The 16,405-nt window shown below is 43.8% G+C and overlaps 5 protein-coding genes across 5 annotated transcripts; 1 reads left to right on the top strand and 4 right to left on the bottom strand.

The window, feature by feature from the left end:
- Window positions 1-431: 431 nt before the first annotated feature.
- On the top strand, window positions 432-1,506 carry ATNIH1004_001199 (uncharacterized protein; the record flags this gene model as incomplete). Its single annotated transcript, XM_033565899.1, has 3 exons — window positions 432-633; window positions 879-928; window positions 982-1,506. 3 exons carry the CDS (start codon window positions 432-434, stop codon window positions 1,504-1,506), a joined length of 777 nt encoding a protein of 258 aa, XP_033431656.1.
- Window positions 1,507-2,224: 718 nt separating this feature from the next.
- ATNIH1004_001198 (aminopeptidase P family protein) lies at window positions 2,225-3,759 on the bottom strand (the record flags this gene model as incomplete). The annotated part of the gene is made up of 3 exons (XM_033565898.1): window positions 2,225-2,425; window positions 2,490-3,522; window positions 3,593-3,759. 3 exons carry the CDS (start codon window positions 3,757-3,759, stop codon window positions 2,225-2,227), a joined length of 1,401 nt encoding a protein of 466 aa, XP_033431655.1.
- Window positions 3,760-4,445: 686 nt separating this feature from the next.
- Window positions 4,446-5,921, bottom strand: ATNIH1004_001197 (uncharacterized protein; the record flags this gene model as incomplete). The annotated part of the gene is made up of 1 exon (XM_033565897.1): window positions 4,446-5,921. One exon carries the CDS (start codon window positions 5,919-5,921, stop codon window positions 4,446-4,448), a length of 1,476 nt encoding a protein of 491 aa, XP_033431654.1.
- Window positions 5,922-6,802: 881 nt separating this feature from the next.
- On the bottom strand, window positions 6,803-10,355 carry ATNIH1004_001196 (uncharacterized protein; the record flags this gene model as incomplete). The annotated part of the gene is made up of 4 exons (XM_033565896.1): window positions 6,803-6,838; window positions 6,900-9,154; window positions 9,212-9,365; window positions 9,435-10,355. 4 exons carry the CDS (start codon window positions 10,353-10,355, stop codon window positions 6,803-6,805), a joined length of 3,366 nt encoding a protein of 1,121 aa, XP_033431653.1.
- A 3,578-nt stretch (window positions 10,356-13,933) lies between these two features.
- ATNIH1004_001195 (PX domain protein) lies at window positions 13,934-16,240 on the bottom strand (the record flags this gene model as incomplete). Its single annotated transcript, XM_033565895.1, has 1 exon — window positions 13,934-16,240. One exon carries the CDS (start codon window positions 16,238-16,240, stop codon window positions 13,934-13,936), a length of 2,307 nt encoding a protein of 768 aa, XP_033431652.1.
- Window positions 16,241-16,405: the final 165 nt, after the last annotated feature.

Raw genomic sequence — 16,405 nt, 5'->3', positions numbered from 1 at the left:
TCCGTAGTTACCTCTACGTAGATTTGTAAAACTTCGCAATAGGGGATTAATTTAGATAAAGGCATTTATCCCTTGCGTTGGAGATCCCATATATAGATCTTAGGAGGTGGTCTCACGGCCTAAATATGGTAACCAGCAAAATGGGTTTAGATATTTGGAGATCCCCTACAGCGGAGTCCCGTATAGAGGAGGTTTACAGTATTATGTAGTACGAGAAGGACCATATCTCCTAGCAACCACCTATCCTTATTAACTGTAGTACTTTCTTCTAGATATTCAAATACTTCATGGCCATTATTCAAATTCCTCCACGATTCAATTGCTACTAGCAATCTCTTGGTTTCCGTACAAGGTTTACTCTTCCCAATTGTTTTGAACCTGGTGACTTCGAGCAACCTATTTTTTTGTGTTTTGTCATTTAACATTACCCAATGGACAAACCTGAAGTAGAGGTAGGTGGTGCAGAAGATACTCTGGTCTCGGAAAGCATCCAAAATACTGTTAACTCCGAGGCACCTAACGTGGTCATGCATTTGACTCAAAACACGAAGTCAATAAATGAGCGACTAGCGGAACGGACACCAGATATTTCTTTACCAGACGTTGGAGAGCCAGAACTAAAGCCATCGGAAGGTTCGACATCTGTTAGACAAAATCCTGGACTTCGGTTTCTCGAGTAAGAGTTGTCCCCTTTTTTTTTATCTTTTTCCTTTTTTCATTTTTGGAGTCACCCCTCTATCAGTACGGCCTGGTTATATACTTCCAGGAAGGCCTCTGGCTTACATCGCCTAGTTATCTTACATCGCCTACTGTGGAAATTATTGTTGGGCAAGGGGAAAATAATACAGTACTGACAGCACACCAAAATCTGCTGCTAGAATCCCCGTTTCTTGCGGAGGCAGTCTCAGCTTTTAGCGATTCAGGCTCTGTGGGTTAACCAGGAGTTGCAAATTATCCGAAATCTTTGCTAACACCCGACAGCGTCGCATCGAGCTCCCTGACGAGAATGTAGAAGCTTTCGGTTATTTTTTGCAGTATCAATACACTCAGGACTATTCTATATCACCCGCTACATCTTCCACAGAAGACGTAGTGATAGGCGAAATCGATGATAGTGGCGACCAACTACTAAAGCATGCACGTGTATATACTTTAGCGGAGAAGCTTGGGATGCCTTCATTGAAGACTCTTGCCCATTCCAAGATTCATCGCATTAACAGTAGTCCACATGGTGAAATAACCTACGCTCGCTACGTCTACACGCACACACCTGTCGACGATGTCACTATTAGGAAATCTGTTGCCTCATTCTGGGCAATGAGGAGTCATGTCTTACGGCACGAAGCTGAGGAAGAATTCTGCCAGCTGTGCCTTGAAGTTCCTCGGTTCTGTTTTGATGTACTCAGCCTCATTCTTGATGATAAAGAAAAACGCTCTCGGGATAAGGCAGAAGCCGAATTCAATGTCAGAGGAAGCGGAAGAAAAAGGCTTCGGAGTGTTATATAGTTGGGACATGTACAATATTCAGCGTGGATAACAGACAGGGATACATGCCTCGATATGATAGCTAGGGAGCTCTGCTCAATGTAATATCACTTTTACCACCTTCCTTTCCTTTCTTTTTATTCAAAAATCTCTTTGCTCAAACTGTAGAAGAGCTCTACTACCTGTGGCCTGCATTTCATAGTTTTCAGATATCACTATGTAACCATTTTACAAAGTCTCATTATCATCAGGCTGTGTTTAAACTTCCATCCCTTTTATATTTAATACAGAATCCATGGTACTTATCATAGACCTCGTTTCAGAGACAATTAGATATTGATTTCTGAATTACATAAAGACCATACCAAGTCATAATCCTTATTAATTTAAATCGTCAAAACCACTATTACCTATCCCTAAGCTATTATATCGATCAATGCTTCTATAAATAACAAAATATAGTCAATATTTAGAATATATTGGAAAAAAGCTTCGGCATATGACTATTTCCGAGTATATTGAAAATGCAGGCCAGAAGTAGTATGTATAGTTACCATCTAACCAGCCATCATACTGAAAGAATTACATAGGCCACATAAAGACATGGGTACAACGAGGACTACAATCACAATTCAGGATAGCATATTAGAACAAAAGGTGCACCCAGCCGTGAGAAACGGGCAACGCTACCTGACCCCCATGAAAAACCTACGATCGTATGCGAAGACGACAGTGGTCCCTACAATGCCAGCGCTTCTATCTCCTCAATCGATTTTGGTGCTGTGGTCAGATTTTCATACCCATCCTCAGTAACATGAATATTGTCTTCAATGCGCACTCCACCAACACTCCAGTATCGCTCTAGAACATCAGAGTCAATGTATTGATTCAGTTCGGGCGAGCTGACAAATGGCTCTATAATGAAGCGACAGAAGTAGATCTTAAGCACAAAATGTTAGCCATGGCATAATCTCAGATCCATAAATTATACAAGGCGGGCTTACTCCTGGCTCAACCGTAATCACTGACCCCGCAGGTAAACGACCCCTCACTCGAAGATACCTGAACATAGAGTCCTTGTCATCATAATTTGGATTTCCTCCCGTATCGTGAGTATCCATTCCAAGATAATGCCCCAGGCCGTGAGGGAAGAACGCCACACTAATTCTTCTGTCAAACAGTTCGTCCTTAGAACCGCGCAATATTCCGAGGTCTAGTAAGCCATTGATCGCAACACGATGCGCATGTGCATGCACCTCTTCCCATTGGACTCCTTCCTTTAGCATGGCAATACATTCTATCTGCATTCGAAGGACTATTTCGTATATTTGTCGGGCTTCTGTTGAGAACTTCCCACCTAGGGGGAAAACGCGGGTAATATCAGAGCAATATGTGCGATATTCACCTCCAGCATCAATAAGCACATTTCGTTTCCTCTGGTTGGTTGAGGGATCATTCAAACTGCCATCATTTTTCCCATAGTGAAGAGTGGCCCCGTTCTCGCCACAAGCAACGATGGGATGATAAGCTTGTTCGCGTGCACCATTAGCAATACAAGTTGCGATGAATGCACCCTCGATTTGGCGTTCGTTATCTGCAGTCTTAGATGCTTTGATGGCTGCAATATGAGCCTTCGCAGAGATATCATTTGCCTTTTTGAGAAGAGCGATCTCATAGATGTCCTTTACAACGCGTGTCTTTTCAATGGCGTCCCTCAACACTGAATCATTGGTCGCTGAGAATCCTTGGAATTTAATTTCACTTGAAACCTGTCCTGCAATTGCGAAGGCAGTAGAATTGCCTCGGTAGAAGGAGGCAATAGAAGCAAGTGTGTCGTTAACTTGGGTCGTCGGAAGCACGTTGTCGACGTCATAGTGTTTTAGGGCCTCGCCAGGAGAAAGAGGAAGGCCAGACCAAATTACATCTTCAGGGTCAATCGGGGGAATGAAAAGGACCAACTTCTCAGCATTAATGTCGTATATCAAAGACGAATCAGGAAGTAAGCACCCTGAGAGATAAAAAAAAGGACGACGTTGTCTGGGGTTTGGTTCGATGATCAGCGTTCTATGCATGTGAATTGTGGTATATGGGAGTCAAAGAAGTATACCTGAATGGCATCGTCTCGTCACTATCTTCTATCAAATGTGTCTTCTGCCCTTCCAAGTAAATTATCCCAGCTGCTTGTCCACATGCTTTCTTAAGATGTTCGGCAACGCGACGTGCATGAGATTTGGCCGGATACTTGCCCGCTATAATATTATCAGTAGTATCCATTGTTGTTCCCTTGATGAACCAAAGCTGTATAATGTCTAGAAACTTGTGGACAGCATTGATAATATTCAAACCAACATGACTTGGGATTTAAATTTGGCGGGGTTTTAGTTGCGGGGTCAAACATCATGGCTAAGTCGGCTAACGCCGGGAACATACATAGTCTTGTTTGCATTGTTGTTTAATAATTATTGTATTAATTACATTCTAAATCACAAATACCTTTTAACTACGTTGTTGGCCACCGAACCAGCCAACCGCGCCGAGCCGGCCAGTGCCACCCCCGTATTCCATAAAAAATGGCCATTTTTATAGCCCAATATCTCAACAATACATATAATAAATGGTAGTGGGTAGGACCATATAATATAAGTAACAAAACAATTAAAATTTTTTACAATTTTTTAATATTTATTTTAGGCTCTAAATACTAGAAAAGCCAAAAGTACCAAAAATACAATAGTAACTTAATTTATAGATATTATTTCTAATTTGCTCAGTACTACTATACTATATATTAAATTTTAAATTCTCTAGTGACTTTGTTGAGATATTAAGATTTTAAAAAAGTGCTATTTTACATGGAATACAGGGCCAACTACGCTGTGCACAATTTATTCACAATACATATCTATCCCTAGGCGTAGTTCAACCATACAAGCAAGTGCTATGTACAAAAAAAAGACTGGTTACTCGAAAATATTGTTCTGGCTGTCAGGCACATCTTCGAATTCCATTTCCCATTTATCAACCTCTGCAAACTTCCTTGCTTGTAACTTCAGTTCGTCACTTAAGTAGCTGGTAGGCAGTTGCTCTAGCTGAGAATCAGATTCAAACGCATCTGAATAAAGTGAAGAGGATAGTGGTGAAGTATCAATAGGCACGTTTTCTTTGTCCATCCCCTCATCCTCAAGAGAGTAAGACATTTGTGGAACTCCTTGCTGCTTCAATTGTTTTGGATGGCTCACTGTCAAATCACTCTGCAAAGTAGAATGCACATAGTTTCCACTTGTACTAGCCGATCTTTCGGTTCCATGCACATATGGAAGATTACCGGATGGTTTACGCTTAGTGATCTGCTTTCGTTGAGTCTGCGATGTCCTGTGGGAGGGTAGATAATTTAATTCATCCTCGTCCTGCTCAGACAAAAAACCATCGTCATCGCTCGAATTCTTTGAATCTTCGACATGGCGGGGTTTGTATAGCCGTTGGCGTCGCCTAGGAAGAAGTTTGTCTTGTAAGGTGGTCGTGGATAGAGAATCAGGTGCCGACACCACGGTTTTCTTCATGTGCTTCCTAGAGACAGTCGAAGATGGAGCAAGGTCCAAAATCGTAGCTGCTGAGGTAGGGCTTGCGGGAAGGCTACTGCTCAGAGGTGGTTCTACTGTTTGACCAAGCGCTTCGAGAGATCCAAAGGACTGGGCTAATTCCATGAAGCCATGGGCTTCTCGTTCATGCCTTTGATTGCTTGTGGTTATCGATCTGGTAGGACTAATTCTCGCTGTATCCAAGGGTGACTGGGGGATTTGAAGCTCTTCGATGGACCGTCTATGCTTGCGCGATCCACCACTAGATGACAACGAAAGCGGAGGAGATGAAGTAATAGCGTTCCCCATCTGAAGAGACGTCCCCTTAGATAGGTTTAGTGGTGTAGATTCGTCCTCCGGGCTCAGGCCACCGAGAAAATCCTCATCGTTGAGTATAGATGATTCGTCCTCAGCTTGCATCATTTGCAGAATGCTTGGTTGTCGTGGTCGCCTTCTGAAATTGCTCAATATAGAACTCTCAAAGGCAGGAGTTCCGGGGATCCTCGAATTCATGTCTCCTTTTCGCCCAGCTACAGACAGGGTGGATGAGTAGCCTCGAGACCTGGTAGGTGGCCGGCTGCCTGTAGCTCCATGCTCCCCTATCGGCGACGACCCAATCGCTCGTTCGCGGGCATTAGAAACGGGTGTCTGATCCTTCAACTGTCGCGAGATCTCCTGCACCTGGGAACTAGTAATGACATGTGCAGAAATTTCCACATCCTGATTGCTTCCCAAGTGTGATCCTAGAGCAGAGGCCAAATTCGCATCGTTACGTCTAACAGTACGCTGCGAGGCTTCCTTTGAAGCCTTCAAGCCTTTCGAAGTACTGCGGTGGCGTTTTGTAGGTGGGCGCGGCATGCCAACTGTTTTGAAGAATCAAGATGAGTAAAACTATTAAAATGGGGCTGGCCTCTCAGTCCTTCAGACCAATGATGCTGTGTTGGTGGATGTAATGAACTGTTATATCGATCTTATCTTTTTAAGCCAAAACTCCAGTAACACTGGCCCTGTAGAGTTTGGTCTGCACTCTAGTTTAGCACGAAGAACGGGATGTTGAAATGCCTGGCCTTTTTGTGGGCAGTAGATACTGTAGTTGTTCGGGTTGGCCCGTTGACTGTGTTGTCGCGTCCCTTTGTTTTGACTGGCACAGCGCGTAAAGGAGGCACGTGGGCACCTAAAGTAATAGTAATTTGCCAATGCGGATTCAAGGGCCGTAACACACCAATGTTCACTTCAACTTTAAGTTATCCTATATATGACACCTAGTATTAGAATCATGCCTCCTTCTTAGGAGCAAAACACGGAGGTGCTTTTGCATGCAATTGTAGCCGTGGATTTGCAGGTTGTTAAAGGGGGCCGGGGGGGTTCACTTAGGGAATATCCACTGCGGTTGGCTGCAGCGTCAAAGAACCACAGCCTGAATGTGAAATACTCATTAACACTGTCCAACCACCAGTACAAAACAATAATATATATGCATATTTTAAGGTTTGGAACAATAACCTATCGTCCACCCCAAAAAATTAAGAATTAGGTACACTGGAAACCGTATACCGTAGGCAACACAATTCAGATTCGTTCAGGTATTTAAATAAGAACCCATTCACTGCCTCTTTTTATAAATTTATCAAGCATCACACTAATGTCATTTAAAACAAATCGGCACACATAAAACCCAAAGAATTCTGCAGCATGACGCGTGCTCAGCTCTAAACCAACAAGTGTTGGGGAAGAATGTTTTAGACCTGGATCTTCAACCTGCTGGGCAATTTGATCTAAGTGAAAACAGTTAGTACCCTGGAGAGCATTATATCGTTAATAAATCTTACCTAATACCTGAGCTGCATCACATAGTCGGGCCAAAGCACCCATATAATTCGCATTAGGTCCATTAAATTGTAACTGCGTTGTGGAGTGCTTGGTAAGATGAGAATTAGGTATCAGAGTCATAGGAAGCGAGCTTATTGTTAAATTATCCTTGCTGGCATCCTTTGAGCTGGGCTGGGATGTTGTAGCACCAAATCCAGAATTTTTGGACCGCAATTTGCGCCAAGAACTCAGGTATGACTTCCCTGGGCCAGTAGAGGTTTTAGGAGGCAAAGTATCGATGCTTGTCGTGTCATCTATGCCTTGGGGAGATTTGAAAAGGGGTATGGCTCCTTGAACACCAACTTCATTGCCGATTTTCTTCGACAATGAGATTTGTACCTGATCCAAAATATTTTCGAACGATTGCATTTCTTCCAACACGGCATCAGCATCATAGGTATCCACCTTTGCCAATTTGAGCAGCGCCGCAGTTAATAAGTCACAGTTTGAGATTTTTTCCTCAACTGCCTTTATTTTAACATTTTTAACTCGCCACACATCACGAGGAACAAATAACTTTGTCGTCAAATAGCCTCCACGGGGATGAGAGATTGTCTGATAAATACACCGCAAGAGCCAAAAAGGGCGCAGAAGGAAAGACTCGGGACATGGCTCCAAAGGAAGAGGGGCATTTGCAGCCATCAAATTTGGAGAGCCAAGGCTAGTTGGAGAATGAATGTGGTTGTCGAACAAATATAGCCCACCGCTAGGAAGACCATTTGGAACGAAATTAGCTCCAGAGGGTGTAGGCAAAATTGGCATCACGGTAGGTACCGTCCCCCTTTGATGATCCAAGGTGGGGAATGCATTACTTGATGGAGTGCTTGGGGATTCGAAGATTGGATCAGGACCATGAATTGATACATTTCTGGAGCGAAATGTCTTCGGACCCGTGCTAGACTTGCCCAGATTATCTGGGCCTGACAGAAGTTTCCCAATTTGACGGGCCGGTAACGATGTTTTCGCTGTCTCGACACTATCCCCGTTTTCCAAAGTCCGGCTGAGGCCCGATTTTGTGGAAGTCTCTTCAGTGATGGAGTCGACAGAGACGTTTCGCTTACAAGAATTTCCTGTAGGCCGTAAGGAGGAGCTGCTGTCCAGAGGTTTATTTTCAAGGATAGGAAAGCTCGTCTGTGGTTCATCCTTAGGAGAGAACGCATGAAAGTTAGACAGAGCCGAAGGTTCATTCTTCCCTGATACGTCCGAGCCTGTCCTGAAGTGCGTTTCAATTTTTAATTCCGTTGTGTTTTGGTGTGACATTCTTCGTTCTCGTACACTCGGACCCGGAGTCAGTTGTTGAAGGGCTGCTTTCGTCAACATGGGAGAAACATTGAGATTATTCTTTGAAGGTGATTTGCTCTGCGGGACCTTTGTATCCTCAGCAGAAAGAGCAGTATCTTCTGCAAGCGTCGACAGAGCTGAACCAAGTGATGCCATGTTAACTGAAGCCGGGCTTTCCCAGATTTTTCTGGAAAAGTTGTTCGAATTTGATCGTCGTGGGAGAGCAGGTTTAGATTGATCGCCAAATTCAACGTCATCCATAACATAGCCTCTGGTCATTTCTTCCAACAAACGTTCCTCTTCCTCGGCTTCTTCATCAAGGTAATCTGAGTCGACATCGTCTGATCGCTCAAACGTCGGTAGCTCCTGCATTTGGCACGCATCTCGGCCCCGCGTCATTGCCACCTCAACCTCTCTTTCGGCCTCTCTTACTTTCTGTTTCGCCAGCTCGACATTTCTGCGAGCGTTTGCTACAATATCATCACTACTGCACCCATCACCTGGGTCTTCCGATGGCTCTAGACCTCCATCATAAGCAGCTTCCACGGCAGCGTCAAGGGCAGCGTCGAATTCGGCCTCTGTACCATGACTAAGTTGGCGACTTCCCCTGTGCCGAAGATACACGGAAGATGCTTTGGAGCCCATGGATACTGGGGAAGATGCGCCAGACTCGTCAATAGTATCAAGCCAGGAAGTTGATTCATAAATATCGCTTGTGTGCGTCGTCGCCAATGGTAACTCAGAGTATCGTGGACAGTCATCCAGATTCTCTGGAACATTTGTCTCTGAAACACGCTCCTCAACGGATGAAATTGTTGTCACTTGTTGTTCCACTCCCAATGTGCTAGGCAATGATTCGAATTGGGAGCTATCAATTACACTAGGTAAAAGAGACTGGCGCCTCGGTGGAATCCGGTCGAGATATGGTGCTCTTGATTCTGCTGGTGACGAACGATGAGACTCAGAAAAAACCCACAAAGATCGAACATTGCTCGTACCTGATATCTCGCCATTATCATCCTCTATTAATTGAGAAAGCCCACTGTAAGACTCTTGGCTAAGAGGGCGTATTGGCAGGGCCTTGCTATCAGGTCCCCGGAACGAGAGATCCATGCGTTGGAGCTCGATAACTCGAATCATGTACGTGTCTCTCTAAAAGAGGCAGAGAGAGAAGAAAGAACTTAGCTTCTAGTCATACTCCAGATATTATGCGCAACTTACAATTTCGCGGAGCTTAACTTTTTCGTCCTTACCTCCATTACTTCTAAGCATTACCAGCTGTAGGAGCTGACAGGCATCACTGTATGCGTCCATGGCGCCTTCAAAGTTCGCTGCATTGTCAAGAAGAACAGCTGTATTCGCCTTCTGAAGAGCTTTCGAGAGCATCGCTTTTTGGGAATGGCCCCGTCGTCGTCTTTCGTGACCGGTCCGACTACCAGTGGTCAAGTGTTGAGAATCATTAGGCGGAATTTCGGTGTCATACATGCTTTGAGAAAAGATATCCTCCGACGTTTGATCAGTTGCAGACGTTGCTGTGCCCCCTTTTGACCGTGGATTTTGGAAAACGTCTGTAGTGAGAGCTGTAGACTCAAGAGATGTAGGGTCAAGATGTGAAGTGTTTGTATCCACAAGGCTGGTTGAGAAAGTCGACGATGTACCAATTCCTGGAAGTTCAAGCATCGGTATATCCGGATTTACTAAGTCGTTTGAGTAGGGGTTCAGGTAATGTCCATTGTTAACCAGTGCGCCGGTAGCTTTAGGGGAAGCATTTGAGTTTGCCCGGTTTGACCGGTGCACGCCCCCAGGAGAGCCACAATTATCATCATTTAACACCTTAGGGTGTACTCCTTGGCTAAAGTTATCGGGCAACTCTTTGCTAGATGCGGTAGACTGAGACCAACGGTTCAAGCTGCCTAATCCCCCCTGGATGTTACTGTCACTTGGTGGTACTAGAGACGGCTCTTCAGCCTGCCCTGGGACGCAGGCAGGTCTTGTCGGCTCATCTTTAGACCGTGGATCGGGTTGAGGCAAAAGCGAGGCAGTCCTGCAGGCTATCGAAACAGATTCAGGCGACGTCGGTCTAGGCGAAGGTAGTTTAGAGGATTTTGCAGACATAACTTCCGATGTTGAGTTGCTGGCCATGGTTGTCGTGGACAGATGAATAGCCGGTCAATAGTAAGTAAGCAGACAATTAATGTGGCAATTATATCAATAGTTGCAAAAGTCCTCCCAGCTTTTCTCGGCTTCACACCCGATTGACAGCAGAGGGTAATAGTGCCGTCGGAGATAAATCTAATTACTCCACGCCAGCTAGGATACTCTCACTGGAACTTCACTAAGTGCTGTCTTGCACTTTACAAATTGGTAGGTGTACCACAGATGCTGACTCCCAAACTGTGGGTCATCCTAGCCTTCCTGTTCAGACTCGACAGAAGAGGAGCTGCTTTGTAAATGTCACTATCATAAATCGTACGACAGATCGTATGGCTTGACTACCAGTATCCACTTTCCAGCACACAGTAAAGCATTCAGATTGGTTCCGGGTTGAGTGGCCGTTTCAGGGGTCTAGGAGAAACATTGACTCCTAATAGCCAGGACGGTATATAATCCACCCTCTAGTCAGAGCACATCGTGGCTGACGTATTTGTGTGCGACCACGATTCGCTGGTACAAGCAAACTAGGGATATGTAAACCCCAGCCAAGCACGCCTTTTATTCTCACAGAGAAAGAAGGAGAACAAGAAGAAACGGTAGAGACTTGGCGAGAATGGATTAGAGTGAGTGAGATAGGTATAGATAAAGTCTGGGATATACCAGGTATTCTTTGATTGGTTTTATGCTCTCTGGCCCGACTACTGTGGGAAACTGGGCGACAAGTCAGTAGCCGACATAATATATTAAACAGTTGTGCTCGCAAATAATGCTTGACTGGCTTTTGAGTAAGGTACTTACTAAAGTATGTTATAATTAAGAATTTAGGATACTCATTATAATTCGGTTCGCAATGAATAATAATGCGGGGCGTTATTTTGTTATTGTTGTCATATATCCCATGGAATATGTTTTTTCAACTCGGAGGGAGCAGCTGTGCCATGGATTAAGATCCCAGGGATAGGTTCAGTTGGAAGCGGAAAAGGGGATTTCGTTTGGCGTAGGCGGATGGCGGGAAAAGGGGCTCAGGTCTCCAGAACTGTTCTATATAGATAATTAACTATACTAAATTTTTGAACATAACTATGCGAAAAACAAGGCAACTGACGACATCATCTATTCTATTTCAATATGAAACTAATGAAGTACAGAGAGAAAAATTTTTTGCAGGAATTTGAATATTCTCCAGGCTTGTAATGTCAAAATAATGGGAATACTATATTATACGGAGGTGTGATTCTTTAGTCTTCGGAGTTATATTTCACACCAAGTATTAATACAGTAAAAAGCTAATTAATCTGAAATATAAAACTCACGTGACATTAATAATTCGCATAACCTCTTGATCGGGATAATCATGTAACTTATACCGTTAGTTTATGAGAGGGGATTACCAAATATAGAAGGTCACATACATATACTGCTGTGATGAATCTACTTGGCTGGATAGATCAACCGGTCAGCTAGGTAAGATAGTAGAAAACAAAATCACTATATCTTATATCAAGATTTTGGAGAACTAATCCTTAATCTCTTCTTCGAAGAATAGATGAAGATAATAGATACAGTAGAACTCCCATAGATAAGATAATGATACAATTATGAGATCATGACAATAGTTACATCAACATGTTATTAAGATAGGGACTTTCTAAGCGCACTTTTAAGATAATACTGTATGTAGCTTTGCGTTACTGTGTACAAGCTTATCAATAAAAATTCAGGACCCGAACATGGCTGATTTCCAATCTATCTTTGACATATACATAACAAAGGTGTCCCTTCCTCTAAGTTAGATAATGCATAATATACCACCAAGCCTCTTTATATTTCTAGCACCTCTATAGAGTTTGTTGTAATATGGCAACTCGCTTAATCATACAGATTACTAACTAGTTAGTTAATTATTAGTTATAAATACAAATATCAACAAAACAAACAATATTTAACCAATTTAAGAATAGAGATCCAATCAACCGAGCTATATAAAATCATGTATTTATTTATATTGGATAAGAGGAAAGTGGAAGAAGTCCGAAGAAGTATGCTAAAATCTCCATAATAGAGAAATTAGAGATGTTGTAGAAAATTATGTCTAGCTAATTACAAAAAAATCTAGCTAGTTACTAAATATACAAACTAATTAATATATGCAATGTTATAATTGTAAAATACAGCTTTAAACTGCAACCCCATCTAATTTGCTACCCTCGTATAGGAGCAGAGCTGCAGAATCCCACCGTCCAACAATTCAATGAGAAGCCTGGATTTAAAGGTTATATTATTTGTACAGAAAGTTAAGAACATACCTGGTTGATAGAATATATAATATGTATATTATATATTCACTGTTACCCCTAGGTAGAACATGAGAATACAAATTCAGTACTATATCCAAATAGTCACGTGAGCCCATATGTGCTTGGCTTGTTTGGGTATTAGAACGTAAGATTCATGATTTCTACCTTTTTTTGCCACCTCAGATCTGTCCCTCCTCCCTTGGTTGCCCCCAACCCCACAAAGGTAAATAACATGGGTTCTGGACCCAGAAAACGTGCGTCAGATACCAGTGATGATTCTACTCATACTGAGCATTCCAAGCCTAAAAGAACAAAGGCTGGTTCCATTAAAGAAGCCACATGTTCCGGCCTAGACATGTCGCGCGAAGACATAGGAGGGAAAATTGATTCAAACGGGGATAGATATTGGGAGCTATCAAAAATGCGCCGGGTCACTGTGTCCTCTTTTCGAGGAAAGTTTATGGTAAATATTAGAGAGTATTATGAGAAAGATGGACAAGAGCTTCCTGGCAAGAAAGTTAGTTCCTCTCACAGATAAGCGACAGTATCAGCAAAATTTGCTCAATATCCTCTTAAGGGAATTTCTATGCCAATCGATCAATTCGCCTCACTCGTGACTTTATTGCCTGGCATTGAAGCTGCACTCAAGGAACAGGGGCATTCAATCCCTCGGCCGGAATATCATGATCACAGCACGGGTAATCGGCAAGGACCTGGCGACAACAAGCGTGAGGTTAATTGGAATAGTGGACACGAGGATTCCCATTTGTCAAGAAAGAATATTGAAGCAACAAGTGAAGAGGATGAGAGTGAAAGGTAAACAGTCCTAGTACCAGGACAGGGCTGCTGTGTCTTGGGATTCGGTATTTACTGTTCCTCCATCCCAGATCCTGTTTTTGCATGTAATTTGTCAACCCATACGAGCTTAAAGTTTAAGCAATATATTTGAGGCCTAAAGGGAGGGAGTTCTTAAATTCCCACGAGTAAGAAAACAGCCATATTTATAGAAGCAATCTATCCTTACAGTCAACATCACCACTCTAACACCCGCCTATATCTATCTAGAAGGTGAAAACTCTAAACTAGTTGGTTAGCTGTCTGCCTATTTAATAGGTAGGCAATACCCGTAATGTTGGAAGCGAGATTAAACAAAGGATGCCAGCTAGGCTGTAAGGGGCAAATACTGGCAAGAAAACCAAGAGCTTTCATATACGTCCAATCACCCATGATAATAATAGCAAACCAGAATGCCTTATTACCGGCGGGTGGTCAGAGAGTTACAGCCTTCAATGCCTGCACTACAATGGAGAAAACAAACCCCTTCGCCACGCTTTGGACCTGAAGACAATCAAACACTTTTTCGAGCGCTTCCCGGCTGGCAGCTGCTCCCATTACACCCGTTAGTGTCTGCGGAAGCCCCTTTTGTACAAGAATCCTTCGGGCCGTCTGTCTTAAACGTTCCTTTTCGGCGTCATTCGGTGGCGATGGCCAGGACTCTAGTTCTGATTCTGTTGGAAGAGCATTTTCGCGGAGTCTCACAATATATCGTGCAAGTGCTTGATCCGATGTATTAGCATCAAGCATTGAATTTTGCAGAAGTCCGCGGATTGTCTCTAAATTTGGGTTTCCTGGGCGTAGCATATAGGTCTTTGCTGCATTCAGAAGGGTTCGGCGTATGTTCCAGGCAGAAGACAACATGTATAACTCATTTATAACAGCAAAAATAAGCTCTACCGCAACACGAGTCTCATCCTGCGTGATTGAAAGGTTCTTATCAGACGAAAGGCCTCGCCCAGAAGTAGTCGTTTGCTCCACGAAATCCTCCTTCCGAAGATCGTTCCTCCACTGTTCATCTAAACATTGTGTAGCTTCTGACAACCCATGAATACGAAGTACCATATCAGAATCGCTGGAAAAGTCATTTCCAGAACTAGCATTCTCTGTAGCGCTGCTTGTTGTTCCTTCCAGGTCAATTGGCACGCTTTCCTCCAAATGTTCAGTACCACGGACAGATGGCCTTGTAGAGGAAGACTCTGGAAGCGTAGGCGCATGCTCCTGGGACTCGTGGTGAACTGGGAGGGGACCTGCTACTGCATCTCCTATGCTCCCGGACATTCCGGGCGGGATTTGAAAAGAATCGCCAAAACGTGCAGTATTACTGTTAGCCGGAATCAAACTAGACACTGTATTTTTGCTTGGTCCTGCTCCAAATACTCCAGCCATCCCACTAAAAACGGCATTGCGTCCACCAGAGACGCTTTTAGGTGCGTTGGTCAAGACACCCAAAACTCCCTTTCCCACGTTCTCCAGTGCTGCCTGGCTCGGGAAAAAGCTAGACTTCGTCGAGGATTTAGTCTCATGGTTGATGGGTCCTTCTTTTTCAAGAAAACGTCTCATTCTCTCGCACTCCGCGAGTGGCTCATATTGGAGAGCATCCTGTAGGTACCTTTCTAAATTGTTTGCAAGAGCTCGACTCGTCAAGCGTTTCCATGTGGGAAGTAAGGAGTGGGCGTCAGAAAATTGTTGGATTTTGTTTAATCTTGAGATAGCTTCTAGCGTTTCATGAAGAGACTCGAAATCCGCATAGTTTCTAAAAACCATCCATCCAGTACACGGCGCCGAGGACGGTTCAATCTGGAGCAAATAACTAGAGGTTGGTTTCGATCGTAATATGATTTCTTCACTGGACTCAGAACCATCGTGTATCGATACAAATGCGCGGTGAAGAGTTAATGGAGATGACAACAACAAGGGTTGCTCTAATGATGAGGATCTCACTGATAGCCCCGATGAGGACCCAGATTCTCTCGTGGCGCCCTGCTCAATGCTCATTTGAGATGGGGTCCCGTCCATCTTGGCTTCAGGGACTTCCACTCTCCTTTGTACTTCAGGGACAGGTTTATCCTTCATAGCGTCAATGGTAGATCCCGGAGAAAATCCGTCAACATGCTGAGAAGTCTGACTCCCCGAGCTATTTTCTGTTGTTTGGTCAAAGCTTTGACTTTGTAGATCTTGGGCGGCAATCATAGCACTCAGACGTTTTGCTTCGGTTATGGCTTCCTCTGTTGCCTTATCTGCATAATCAGGTCCTCCTTGGTAAGCCTTAATGGGAGACTTCGACTTCAAATCAAAGCTATCAAACGAAGTTGTCAGAGATGTGTCCATATGGCAGCGGCTCGCTGTAGTTACCCCATCGTTGCGGGCACCTTCAACACCAGCATCGATTGCGCTCATTATTCCCGACTCGCCTTCGCTAAGCAAATAAATTATCCAACTGTTTATAGTCTCAGGCCTGGACAGATTGGATATGGTGGATTCAAGAACAATACCAGATAGTATTTCTCGAAGGAAGCTCCTAAGAGGAGGGCAGGCGTAAGCTGTCGAATCCAGGAAATTGGATAAGATATCATCGGCGATAATATTAAGTTTCTTCTGCTGTTGATGAGTCGATAGAACATTCGCTAAACTGCTCTCCCGATAAAGTTCAAGGTAACGCTGAATGGCCTCTTCCGGCTTTGTAGAGGGCCCAGCAATCTCAAAGGCGGTGGATAGTTCACTAAGAAACACGATTATCATAGAGGAAGAGTTTGTCAGAAACTCGAGGAAAGTGTCTGCTGTCCGTTTACGTGCGAGATGCAATGCAACGGCTGTGACAAAGGCAGTTAAAACGCTCCTGCAGGAATGAGGGAAAGTCGTCTCAGAAGGTAGAATCGGCTCATACCAATGGCTTCGTTCCTGGTA

This window comes from Aspergillus tanneri, assembly GCF_003426965.1.
Source record: "Aspergillus tanneri strain NIH1004 chromosome Unknown AapTan_2_pilon_pilon_pilon, whole genome shotgun sequence".
NCBI classification, from domain to species: domain Eukaryota; kingdom Fungi; phylum Ascomycota; class Eurotiomycetes; order Eurotiales; family Aspergillaceae; genus Aspergillus; species Aspergillus tanneri.
This window is presented reverse-complemented; position numbering and strand designations above follow the sequence as displayed.